Source organism: Mytilus edulis, chromosome 13 (genome assembly GCF_963676685.1).
Source record: "Mytilus edulis chromosome 13, xbMytEdul2.2, whole genome shotgun sequence".
Taxonomy (NCBI): Eukaryota; Metazoa; Mollusca; class Bivalvia; order Mytilida; family Mytilidae; genus Mytilus; species Mytilus edulis.
Genome location: NC_092356.1, coordinates 919,213 through 933,361, shown reverse-complemented (window position 1 = coordinate 933,361; position 14,149 = coordinate 919,213). Strand labels below are relative to the sequence as shown.

The 14,149-nt window shown below is 32.2% G+C and overlaps 1 protein-coding gene across 2 annotated transcripts; it reads right to left on the bottom strand.

The window, feature by feature from the left end:
* Positions 1-2,728: 2,728 nt before the first annotated feature.
* On the bottom strand, positions 2,729-13,354 carry LOC139502136 (myeloid leukemia factor 1-like). Of its 2 annotated transcripts, XR_011658735.1 has the most exons (7): positions 13,134-13,354; positions 11,260-11,494; positions 10,829-10,963; positions 7,717-7,876; positions 7,224-7,397; positions 4,924-5,665; positions 2,729-4,878 (listed from the first exon to the last, which is right to left on the bottom strand). XR_011658735.1 is itself a non-coding variant. In XM_071291512.1 (6 exons), exons 1-5 carry the CDS (start codon positions 13,181-13,183, stop codon positions 7,228-7,230), a joined length of 750 nt encoding a protein of 249 aa, XP_071147613.1. In that variant the 5' UTR covers positions 13,184-13,327; the 3' UTR covers positions 2,729-5,665; positions 7,224-7,227. The 2 variants fall into 2 exon arrangements, 1 of the variants encoding a protein (XP_071147613.1); XM_071291512.1 differs by having other exon boundaries at positions 2,729-5,665; positions 13,134-13,327.
* Between the last annotated feature and the right edge of the window lie 795 nt (positions 13,355-14,149).

Here is a 14,149-nt window from a genome sequence, read left to right as displayed (position 1 = left end):
AACAATTCAAACAAGAAAACTAACGGATTTATTCATCTAAAAAAATGAACGAAAAACAAAGTAGAACATTCCAAATCGTAGCCAAAAGAGATACGAAAGATACAAGAGGATCAGTCAAATTAATATATCGAAAATAAACTGACAACGCCATGGCTAAAAATGAAAATAACAACCAGATAAATAATAGTACACATGACACAACATAGAAAACTAAAGAAGGAGCAACATGAACCCCACCAAAAAATAGGGGTGATCTAAGGTGCTCCGGAAGAGCAATCGATCACACATCAAAATGGTTGCCATCACCCCCCCCCCCCCCCCCCCCCCCCCCCCAAACCCCATTTTTTTAGATGTTTCATTCGGATTTATTTATGAAGAAGGTTTTTAAAATAGTGTGTAATTTTATTTATCTCTTTTTGATTATTAAGAACATTTTTTTTTGTCAATCATATAATTGATCTCATTTTTTGTGCCTAATTAGCTTAAATATATTCATTTCGTTTATATTATTTTGTGTTGGTTGTCTATGAGCTGCTATTGGGCCTCAAATTGTTTCAACAGAAATAGTGATAATGAAGCTACGGCATTGGACATTTTCGCGAAAACGCCCTGTAGACTTCATGAAGAACGTGTTTTGCACAGTACAAGCCATTGTGTAAGGCTACTTCTTTTTTTGGTTTTATCTTCTCTACAATGTTTGTAACATAAAGTATAGTTGCAGTACTGTAATATGTGACTCTTGGTTTGTTTATCAATAAAATGTTAAATCATTATAATGTTGATTATTCATGTTTTATATGCCTGCTCTGTATGTATTATTGTCACAGTAACCTGTTATGACTGATTGGGTTGCTCGCCAAATTTTGTCGATTTAACAGAGTTATAAACAACTGTCATAGATCATTTACAAGTGGGAATTTTATTTAGTTTCTTTGGAAACATCGGGAAAAAGAGTAAATTGTACGGACACCATCATGAGAAGGTTCACTGTTATGGAATATTATTTTACCAGATGATAGCGGTCGGATATGTTACAAATGTCGTAACTACAATCTCACTTTTCCCCCATTTGTGACCTATCGGATGAGACTTATTACAAGGTATGTACTAAACAAGAGTACTTGAGGGTGCCACATATGGAGCAGGATCTTCTTACCCTTTCAGGACACATGAAATACCTCCTAGTTTTGTGTGGGGTTTGTGTTGCTTAGTCCTTGGGTTTCTATGTTTTTTGTCTTTTTCAGACATGATATCAGTGGCGGATCCAGAAATTTTCATAAGTGGGGCCCACTGACTGACCTAAGAGGGGCCCGCTCCAGTCAGGCTTCAGTGATTCCCTATATAAGCAACCAAATTTTTTCCCAAAAAGGGGGGGCCAGGGCCCCCTGGGCCCCCCCTCTAAATCCGCCTCTGGATATTGTCAGTTTAATTTCAAGTAGACTTATGAGTTTGAATGTCCTTTCGCCTCTCATCTGTGATATAAAAAAAAGATGAACAAAAGTGTACACATCGACCAGTCTTTGCTTCTGCTTTTCTTTATTGATTTTATGTTGAAAGTCTTAAAATGGTAAAGTTTTACTGAAAGTATTTAAAAAACTTGACATTTTAAAGATGTACTATAGTATGAGAATGAGGTCAAGGCCAGAAAAAAATCTGACAGATAGACATGTACACCTTACAATCATTCGATACACCTTATATAAATGACCTATTGCTTGAAAAACAGACAAAAACGCAAAAAAACATTACAATGAGCAATGAACTATGAAAATCGGGTCAGGCAAGATAAAACCTGCCAGATTGACATGCACCCTCATGATCATTCTATACACAAGATATATTTGACCTACATCTAAAGTAGTATAGATTGACTATTTAAATCTAGGATACAACACTAAGTGAAGAAGAAATAACCAAAGAAAGACAATCCTTGTATAATATTGCAAATAGAAGTAACTTGTAGTCATCTGATAATTAATGAACAAATATTATTTCATGGCATTTTAAGCACCAATGGTTATTGCATGGCTGTCAGTTCTTATTGGTTGAGAAAGGAGGAGTAGCCCTAAAGAATAGCCAATTTAACAAGAGGAATACTGACAGTCCTACAAAGCTACTTTTGTGTAAGTACTAATTCTGAACCAGAAATCTCTAATACTGGAAATTTACTTATAATTTTCAGAACTATTTTGTTACTTTAAAATTATTATAATATTTAGGTACTTGTATTTTACAGTACTTGATTTGTACTTGAAATTTAAGTACTGCAGAATTTTGGTTACACCTTTACATTTTCAGCACATTCATTTGACATTGAAAGTTTATATCTTTTTCAAATCTCTTAAAATTATGATTTTTAAACATGGAATTTTGTGATCACTTTAATTATTTCTGTACCAAAAAAATTACAGTACAGATAAAGTACTGTAAGAGACAGGTACCTAAATATTACAATAATTTAAAGGTAAAGATAAAGTACTAAATATTATAAGTAAATTTAAAGTCCTACAGATTTTTAGTACAGAAGTATATTACCTATGCAAAAGTAGCAGTTTAGTCCATTAAGATTGAAGTTGAACACACCCTCAATGTGAAGGGTTGGAACTCACAACTGTAGTGTAGATAGTGTCAACAGTAGTTTAAGTAATTGGACCAATCAGCCAGTGAGGCTTCAAGATAACAAAGTATGAACACTGTTTTCTTGTGAGATGGCTCAGAGTAATAAAACTTTTTGAGTGCAAAGAGATAATTTATTTCAAATCTGTCTACAATGAAGGAATACAAAAAAAAACATATGTGAAGTACAAAGTTCATTGTGTATGAAAATACCACTCAATCTGATAACCTGCATGACGGTACTTTTCTCCAGCCGTTTCCATGGTAAAATCAAACATTTTTTTTATTACTGATTAGTAAACAAATTTTCTGCAGAGCTCAACTTCTAGTAACTTGATAGTAAATCTGATATGAGAACAAGAGGCCAAATATACAATTTAGATATGTTAGTATCAATCATGAGCTTTCAATGGTATTTTCAAATGTGGTATATTGTTATATTTACCATTAACATTCAACAGTATTTACAGATTTGGTGTATGTCCCTCAAAAACATCAAATGACATTTATAATGTACAAAGTGTTATAGGATTTTGGTCCTCACTGGGTAAAGACGGATATAAATAATGGACAATATTAGTTGGTATATAATACCCTATCATACCGTCAAGCACACTACATTAGTTAATATAATAACAAAACAATAATATAAATATTCATTGTGGACACACAATGTGAATCTGTTTTCAGACTTAAGAAACGATGTAAAAAAATCCCCAAACCATTGTGTTGATTTGATTTATGAATCATGCTTAACAGTGTTCTCCCCAGATATTTTATTTAGCATCCTAGTTAACAGGGGAAATTGAAATACCATCTTGTTTCTAAACATTATAGCATCACATCCATAACATAATCTAAAAGAAAACTACTTCAGATACCATCATAGTTAAGATTATAGCATCAGATTACCATGATGCTAAAAGGCCCGGGGGAGAACACTTCATGTTAGCCCTATGTGTTTTTGTATAGTTTTAAACTATTTAAAAATCATTTAAAAAAAATACTGGTTTAATAATGAGCACTTCTTCTCTGGGATTTCAATAATAGAATTGAATACTGCATTATTGTGTGATGGAAGTTATATAACTTAATGTACTGATTTTTTTTTCATATATGTATTTTTTTTTTTTGTTGGAAAAAAGCGATGATATAAATGAAAAAACAAATTGACTAAATGTCAAACTTCTCGAATGACCAATTTTTACATAATACATGTGTACTTCAATTTAATAATCTTTTAAATAAACTGTATTTCTATTTTAGAAGTTTTTAAGAATAAAATCCTAAACCATCTGACAAAGTTGCTGGTCTTGCATTTCAAGACGTAAATAAAACATGAATTCTTTTACTATGAGTGTATTAAAGAATACTGTTAACAAATATATAAAATATTGAACAAAAATATATCTTATTCTAATACTCTTTCAAGTTTAAGATTTGGAGGTATAAATAGATTCTGTGTTTGTTAAAGGAATGTTCTTTGGAAAGTTTTAGTAACAATATAACACTGTTAACAAAGTAATTAACAAAGTAATTATAGCAACAAGTAAAACCCTGCCATTTGGTCAACTACAGAATAAGTGAGAGTGTTATATGGAATTACAGTAATTTTGATCCATAAATATACAACTGTTGATTAATTTTTCTATAAGATGCACTGTATTTAAGGTATGACTGTAATATTTTTTCTGTGTATGAAGGAATAACATCAAAAATATGGTGAACACTAAATAACTTGCGTAGCGGGTTATTCTATAGTGTGCACCACATTTTCTATGTTATTTCGAATAGACAGAAAAAATATTACAGTTATTTCTTATAATTTAATTCTAAATTCCATTTTAAACTGGGAAAACCATGAAAAAACATTGATGACGTAACAGTCACATGACTAAATTATATATGAGCTGAGAAACAAAACGTCAGCAAATCCAAAATTAAATAATTACAAAATAAAATAAATTGGAGATGACTCCTATATATACAAAAACAATTTATTTTTAGTCTTTCAAGTTTCATAATTAAGTGGGACTCATTCATGACCTCAATAGTAATTTAGAAATGGTATGTTTTCAGTTCATAATGTATCAATAAAAAATTAACACCTTCAACTCATACATGTGTCGTACAACATTCAAACAATCTCCTTACAATAACTAACCTGTAAACACCTGGAACAATATTAACTAAAAACCCTTTTTTAACACAACTTTTCCCTCATAAGTATGTACACATCATGTATAAAGAAACTTATTTGGACTACAAAGTGAATTTTTATATTTATTTTCCTTCCAGTTTTATTACAATTTATTTTCTGAAAAATTGCAATTGCCACAGAAATCTTAATCTTGCATAAATTTAATGCAAAGTTAAAAATCTGTGATGAAATTCAAATGTTTCTCAATGTGTATAGGGAAAACAAGTTAAATATTTTTCCAAGTGTAACTTCGACTTAATTTTCTTTGTGTGATCCTGAATTTGTAAAGATAACTTTGATTAGCCTTTTCATATTTTTTTAAATCTAGTTCAATTGTGATCTAACCTTTAATGCTTAAAAATTATCTGCTTAAAACTTGATAGCATTTGCTATATTTAATACAAGTTTTATTCAAACATGCTTTTAAGAAACTTAAGACTTCGAATTTTAAAGTTTTGATTGTAACTGATAAACATGGGACTATAGTGTTACTATGGCAACATAAACTAAGTGTAAATTGATCTTTTTTTTTTCTAACATAAGATTATACAGTTTGATTTCAAATACAACAATAACAAAATTTCCATATAATATAAAACACCTTTTGACACATTTAATCAATATCGGACAACAATAAAGTCTTTCGGAATGCTTGGATGATCGTCGAATGGCAACACATTACTCTTCTTGAAGAAGCAGCTGCCATGTATTTTCAAAATGTGAAAAAATGATCAGTTTTTTATAGTTTTTATTTCTGTACATAAAATAAATAAAACTGTCAATCACAGAATGAAGATGGATACCGTATAAATACTGTTGATCACAATCCACACACATTCATTCATTTATCTGAAGAAAAGTATAAAATAAGATTATAAGATGTGGTACAATTCTCCGTTCATTCTATATGAATGGCTACTACTGAAATATCAAAATAATAAACGTTTTGCTCTTGATAAATTTAGCTAAAAGTGGATGAGAATAGATCCTTTATTTTTTCCTTGGAAGATTTCAAGTTAGAAGTATTGTCATGGTACTAGTAAATGTATCCAATATTGTATTTTGTAAATCTTTTGTTATTGACAGAAAATTGTATGATACAATTCCCCTCTGGTTTTTTGTTTGTATTTTGAAATGATTGAATTTGATGAGATAAATATTATTATTTTAAGATTCTGATAAGAAGAAGGTATTGTGAGCCCCAATTTTTAAACTCTTTGATTCGAAACTAGTAATCACTATATTTTTATGGAGATTGATAACAAAGTGGTACCGTGATGTGGTAATGACTGCTTCAAGTCAGAACAAAAATGACCTCTGTAAGTCAAAATGCATAAAAAAAGGGACATAAATCTTATTAGAATATGAAGATATTAAGTCACAATATTTTGTGCAAAAGCTGACTTGTGGAAGTCATTTTATGATAAATTAAAGTCTGACATAAACTGACCTGTACAAGTCACATTCTGTTGAGTGCAAGAAGGGAGACAACACTGACATCAAATTATATCTGACTTATTTAAGTCATTTCATTCTGACTTGTTTATGTCAGAGCTCTGACTGCTACATATTTGTTATAATCAATGTGTTATGTAATTGTTTGTAAAAAGGTGACATGTTTATACTATTTTATTGTATCTTATGGCCAATGATACTTTCAACCATGCAGTGACCATATGTTCTGAAGGTTATCCTTCAGCCTTCAACAATGAGCAAAACCCTAACTGTATTGTAAACTATAATAATATCCTGATAAGTCGGAATTGAGGAATATCAAATGAACAAAAAACAGGCCAAAATTTACAAAATGCTCAACAATTATACAAAAGTTTAACAGCCTGTTTTATGTTCAGAACAATAAAGGCAGAACAAAAATGAGAGAAAAACCTTTGAATTACAGGATTCCGACTTTGACAGAGACATACAGAATGTGACAAGGTTAACCACAGACAGTGGTGTATTAGCACATTTCCTTTGCAGCTATGTTGGTCATTGGACCAGAATAAAATTAACAAACTTTTAAACTGAAATCTACAGGTATCATTCATGTGAAATTGCTTTAATAGTTTCCGCTTAAGAAAAAGTTGACATTAAATGAACTTCAAATAGCTTAGATCTCTGACAGTGGTGTAATAGCAAATTTCCTTTGCCACCATGTTGGTTATCAGACCAGGATAAAATTAACAAACTATTTTCAGTTTTTGGTGGAGTTTATGTTGGAAAGTCTTTGGTTTTCCATGTCTTGTTTTGTGTTCTATTGTTGGTCTGTTTGTCTTTTTCTTTTTTAGCCATGGCGTTGTCAGTATAATTTCTGTTTATGAGTTTGGAATGCCTCTGGTATCTTTTGCCCTTCTTGTAAAGCAAAAGTGCATTATTTATTTGAACAGATAAGCTAAAGTAATCATACTTTCTCAATCTCTTTCCCTGTAAGAGTGTTTGTCCCTCTTTTTGCTTCCCTCAATGGCCAAGTTGTCTCTTCTTCGATCAGATCTCTCGCCTCTCCTTGCATATTCAAGCCTAGTTGGTCCCCTGAACTGTTGTGTCTTTTCTGTCCATTCTCTGTCGAATTCTTGGGCTTCAGCTAGATTAAAATAATAAAAAAATATCAGTAACAGTTTAAGTTTTATGTACATGTTGAAGGTCTAAACAAGAGTGCACACACTGAAATGTCTCGCCTTCATTTACTAATCATTGATATTATGTTGATAGTCCTAAGTATAAAGCGTTATTACAACTGTCACATAAACCTAACATTAAACAAGATACATGTAAGCAAGAGTTGTGTCCCTTGGTTTGTCAAACTTCCGGTTTTCGTTTGAGTCGAACTATGTGTATCTCGAAATATTTCTCTGATCCGACTGACTTCGAGATAATGAGAGTAGACTGTATTTGAAACTTACTGTCATCAAGATGATGGAATTCCTGATTTTCATTTTCGTCTCCTGTTCTCCTATTTCTTGACCTTTCAATCACATGACCTCTGTCCTGAATGTGATGTCCTATTGCCATTTTCTCCAAACCAGATGCTGAATCTTTCTCCATTTTCTTTGTTTCTTTAATCTGGATGAAAAAAATAAGATGACATCACACTTCATATAAATCATCAGGGTTTAAGCTAGGATTTTGAGGGCTTTAGTCACTTTTGCACAGTGCTATTAAATTCAAGCTATTTTTGTGTAACAGCAAGGGATCAAGGATGTATATTACTAATTACCATGATAATAATTTAATTTCTAAATATTATTACAGTTTTTTTCATTTTTTTTTTTCTTTCTTAAAATTGAGAATGGAAATGGGGAATGTGTCAAAGAGACAACAACCCGACCAAATAAAAAACAACAGCAGAGGGTCACCAACAGGTCTTCAATGTAGCGAGAAACTCCCGCACCCGGAGGTGTCCCTCAGCTGGCCCCTAAACAAATATATACTAGTCCAGTGATAATGAACGCCATACTAATTTCCAAATTGTACACAAAAAACTAAAATTAAAATAATACAAGACTAACAAAGGCTAGATGCTCCTGACTTGGGACAGGCGCAAAAATTCTTACATCATGTACATTGCAATTGTCTCCCATTTATTGAGATTCTTGTTTTCTTGTTTAACATGTTTAATTTCACATTGCAGTCCTTTCCTTTTTTTTATTTATAATTACTTTTGTAAACTTGTATATCATGCTATTCTGTTTTAATAACCATTGACATTGGCAAGGCATTGAGACTCAGGGCCGTAACTACCTATGAGGCAGGGGAGGCAACTGTCTCCCCTGAATTTTCTACACCAAATTTTTTTTTTAAGGTAATAAAATGAAATATTGACAATATGTACACGAAGAACTTGAAAATATATCATAAACAACACAAGTTTACAGTTTTAACAGTGTTATCATGATACGTGATATTTGTCTTTTTCAGGATTTTTGATCGAAAGTGAACCGTTTCAGTATTTGGTTTTTTTTTCGTGTGGCCGTCCGTCTGTTATTCAGTATTCGTACCAGAACACATGTGAAACTTTGCTTTCCACAATTTTGAATAAAACTTAACTATTCACATTTATTTAGGGGCTCAATTAAGCAGAGGAAGTTTCCTTTGTATTGTGAATCTTTTATGATATCGGAAATTCATTACTGGCTGAATCAGCTGTTGTGTCATTTTTTTTTTAACGTCTCCCAAACATACGAGAATATTATGATCAATGCCTGAGTAGTTAAACACTCCCATTCGTTGTAGCAGGGTCTTTCTATACTAAGTATATACTAGTATAGAAAGTCCCTGGTTATAGTTATATACATGTCTGTTCAGCTTTCAACAACATTGAAATTCAAGATCCTTGATAAAAAAAAATATCGTGCGTTCTATGATCTTGCTTTATATGTTTTTTTAACTTACCAGTTTGGTTTCTAACAAAAATATCTTTAAAAACAGATAATAATTGTTTGCATAAAAATTGCTTCCAGGAACCAGCAATACTGATGTTACTTAAAGTAAGGAAATCGAAGGAAAACGGGTGATTTTTAGCCATATTGGAAAAATTACGCGGTCACAATGTATTAAATGTTAATACAATGTAATCATAGGTCAAAGTACGGCTTTCAAGACGGAGCCTTGGCTCACCCCAAACAGTAATCTCAGCTTGTTTTTGCATAAAAATTGCTTCCAGGTTCAAGCAATACTGATTTTTTTTAAGTAAGGAAATCGAAAGAAAACGGGTCATGTTTAGCCATTTTAATGAGAGAAAAAAAATCGGTGGCCCCCAAACCCCTGCCTCCCCTGAAATTGAACCCTAGTTACGGCCCTGCAGACTTCTTTGGCTAACTGTTTAAACTTTAAAAGTATGAATATGCAAGCTATTAGGCCGTCATAATATATTACTCTCAATAGAGAATTTTATTGGCTTTTGTAAGTATATCATGCTATTTTGTTTTAAAAACCATTGAGACTTCTTTGCCTAACAGTTTAAACTTTAAAGTATGACTATGCAAGCTATTAGGCTGTCACAATAATGTATATCTAACTCTCAATAGAGAATTTTATTGGCTACTATGATCCTTCCATTTGCTTATATATCATGTATATCAGCCTTTTCAGTTGCTCTAGCTTTTATTCTCATATAAATCACTGATTTCAGACATTCATGACATTAGAACTTATTTGTGACATTGAGAAGTTATCAGCAATGATCTCATTCGTATTTCAATAAGCTTACTTTGCTGAGTGTAAATTTTAAAACTGTTTTAGGATGAACAATGATGAATGGACCGAAATAGCATAATAAACTGATTATCAGTTGTCTCCTTGTAAAATATCATAAAAATACACCCTTTCGTTTCAAATGCAAGTATTTGATATTTCTTAAAAAGTTTGAAGTTATTAATCCTTTTCTGTAATTTTAAATTTGTTGGAATTTGTGATGACAAAATCTTGTAAAATGTCTGTTAATAAGTGTTTGAATTTTTGAAAATAATTTTGCAGACATTTAAGTTTTAAACAGCTGATCGTTTAGGCCTAATGTGTCTGTCCCAAGCCAGAAGCCTGTAATTCATTGGTTGTTGTTGGTTTATATCTATAATATTTGTTTTAAGTACATTGCTTTGTTATATTATATTCCTTGATATTAAGCTATTAGTTTTCACAATTAAAATTGTTTTATATATACATGTACTCTTAAAGATATCAAAATTATCTCCCCTTGACCACTGATTCTTTCCTCATGCATTTGAATTATTATTTTATGTTTCTTTAATCACTCTGCAATGTTTATGTCATGTTGTAATTATTAGTTGTCTTAATGGCAATCATACCACATCTCCTAATTTTTATATAGATTTGAAAATATACCCAATAGAAGGATATAAAGCCCCCCCTCCACTTGTGTGGAGAAAAAAATGTTTGATTATATATTAAATGCATTAGGGAATCACTTAAGCACAACAGTAGTGCGCCCTCTCTTTAACAGTCAGTGGGACCACTATTATAATATTTCTGGATCTGCCACTGATAATTATTTCTTACCCCTCCTGGAGCTCTACGTGTTGATGATGAGGCTTGATATACTTTTGGTGCTCCGTCTCCAGTATTGGAATAAGACATAAAGGATGACTGTACGAAGCTGTGTCCACCAGCTGCTGGATTGTTACCCACATTGTCCTGGAAACAAATCAAATAAAATTACAATGAAAACATTTTAAACATGCGGAGTCTGGACCAACTAGCCTTCATAACTGCACAATACATGTAAATTTAAAGATATATTATATATATATGCAAATTTTAGGCAGAAAAAGTACATGGAGGTAAAATGACTTAATTATTTTTAATGAATTCCAAAAATTATTTAGGGAATTGTTCTGCAACTTTAGACAATCCCTGTTAGTCCTATTTTTTAATTCTTTTGTAGTAATTTGTGTGTGATAACTAAATGATTAATCTATAATTTAACTTACAAATTGCTGGTGCATATTTGCCATCATATTTCTCATATTACCAAACATCATGTTATCAAACATTCCAAAACCAAAAGGGTCCATTTGTTGTTGCTGCTGCTGTTGTTGTACAGCCCTGGATCTATCAGGTACTCTGGGATCTCTCCCAGCTTGAACCATTCTTGGTCCAATATTTTGCATTTGAAATGGGTCGTTAAACATCTGACTCATATTGGCCATGTGGTTCCGGTGTGCACTAGAATAAATATAAATAATCAATATTACATTATGCAACCTTAAAAATCTACTGGCAGCAAGAGGGTTAAAATGTTGACTCCCTCACCCTGATGTCAGATGATATAGTGACACTGTGACAATGCCAATAATATGTTGATGTTCACAAATTGATAAAAGATTGCTTTAATTTATCAGAAGTAGTACATGTAATATTAAATATGACATTGTATAAAGCATTGGTTGTAGTTGATTCAACTACCATTCTGGACAAAGAAAGATAATTCCAATTTTTAAAGAAGATTTTAAAAAACACTGATTGTAGATGATTCAACTATAATCATGAACAAAGTAAGATAACTCCAATTTATTCATTTTTTTACTCGATTGACAAAATGATTGATATTTTTCAAATTTTTCAGCAATTTTAACATTTGAAAAGGGCATAACCATGATAACTCTAGAACAGTTAAATTGACGGAACTAAGATTCAGACTTGATCTGCAAAGTGTTGTAATAAGCTGCCACAGGCCATTCATTAGGAGGCGGTACCCGGTACTTTTACCCTCCTATGCTATTGACAAGTACCGCCTAAATGTAGGAATTTTTATATAAGATATTCATGGAATAAATTGAAAAGTACCACCTAGAAACGGGGAAAGTACCAGTCAACATGAATATAATGAAACCCCTATAAGCATTGTGTATAAGTTTCATAAAATTTGGATTAGAAAAACTTAAGTCATGTAAGTTAGAGAACGGAAACGAAAAATTTAGCAATTTTTCCATTTGTAAAGGGGCATTACTCGAGAACGGTACAAGTGATGACACCACAAAAACTCAAACCTGATATGTATTTAGAGTTTTAAGCATTGTGTATAAGTTTCATAACGTTGGTTGAGGCAAACTAAAGTTAGAGAACATCATGAACATAAACCAACTTTGGGATGTACATACAGACGGACAAGGGTAAAACTTAATGCCCCCATAAAAAAGTTCTGTATAGATTTCTAACTTTAACATGTGAATTGTGTGTGTAACACAGTATAAAATTAGACAATCTGCAGGCCATTCATTAGGAGGCGGTACCGGGTACTTTTACCCTCCTATGCTATTGACAAGTACCGCCTTAATGTAGGAATTTTTATATAAGATATTCATGGATTAAATTGAAAAGTACCACCTAGAAACGTGGAAAGTACCAGTCAACATGAAAGATAATGAAACCCCTGAATCTGGAATTAAACTATTGTCTGATGATCGATATTTGTTGTTTTTATTATTAGGCAATTTTGTGGTGGTGGAAGCCAGAGTGCCTGGAAAAAAACACCAACCTTGGATAGGAAAACTAAGATTAGAGTTGTGTGCACCCACATGAGCGGGGTTCAAACACACAACAACAGTGTAGACTGGCTAGTGTTGTGATTAAATTTATTGAAAAGTGAAAAATGTTGCCAATTATGTAAATGCATGTGTGTGTCAGACAACCATGAACATACTTATATTGACATTACTGTAAATAGAGCAATATTAGTACCGAGTTTTGGTTTATGAAATGGTTTTATTACCAAAAAGTGAATTTTGTTTATCTTTCACTTTCTCACTTTCTGATCTTATTTAGTATTTATAAGGTTGTTAAGTGGAATTATCCACAAACTTACGCAAAGAATGGATCTTCTTCTAATCCTCTAAACATTGATCTTCCAAACATTTTGAGTTGATGTTTTTTAAAGAACGCAGAATAGTATTGAATTTTCCAGAAATGTTCAAGGACCACAGCCAACAATGGTTATCTGGTTCCTACCACGTATCTAACAAATTTTTCTATCGTCCGTTGAGGTAACAAGGATCCAGTCGAATTGCTATTTCCGTCTCCAGTGGTGATAATTTGCGTAAGATCAAGGAAAGGTAACTAATTTTAGGTGCATTTGTGTATACGTCTTAGATCACCTATGAATGTTACCGTAAAAAGTAAAATCACAAAAATACTGAACTCAGAAGAAAATCTCATCGGAAAGTCTATATTAAATCACATTGCAAAATCAAATGACAAAACACATAAAAAAACGAATGGACAAGAATTGTCATATTCCTGACTTGGTACAGGCATTATCAAAAGTAGAAAATAGTGGATTAAACCTGGTTTTATAGCGCTAAACCGCTCACTTTGATGACAGTCTCAAATTCCGTCATATTTACAATGATGCGTGAACTATAAACAGTCATAATAAATAAAATAGTCAAAAAATGGGTACAGCACAAAGGTATACTCGTCTCAGAATTTTTTCCCGCTATATACCTTTAAATACCTTTATATAAAGGTATAAAGGAAACAAATTTCTGAGACAAGTGTTTAAACCACGGCTTCAGGTCAGGATACTCATGTGAAACCCAACTCATAACCACCGTCAACGACTTCCTACAAGAACATGCCAAGGGACACCAAATCGACATAGGCATATTTAATTTGACATTAGATTTCTCAAAAGCTTTCGGCGACACCGTACCACACGGCAACAAATTATTATATAAAGTTAGATCAATATGGAATTAGAGGAAACACACACAAATGGCTTAAGAACTTCCTAACTGCAAAACCAATGCGAACCATCATAGAAGGCGAATCATCTAGCGAAACAACAGTTGACTCTGGGGTCCCCCAAGGCACAGTCTTAGG

Coding starts and splice junctions, on each gene's coding strand:
- LOC139502136 (XM_071291512.1), bottom strand. CDS start 13,183: ATGTTTGGAAGATCAATGTTTAGAGGATTAGAAGAAGATCCATTCTTT. Junction 10,964..11,259: donor CAAATATGCACCAGCAATTT/GTAAGTTAAATT, acceptor ATTTGTTTCCAG/GACAATGTGGGTAACAATCC. Junction 7,877..10,828: donor CACGTAGAGCTCCAGGAGGG/GTAAGAAATAAT, acceptor TTTTTCATCCAG/ATTAAAGAAACAAAGAAAAT.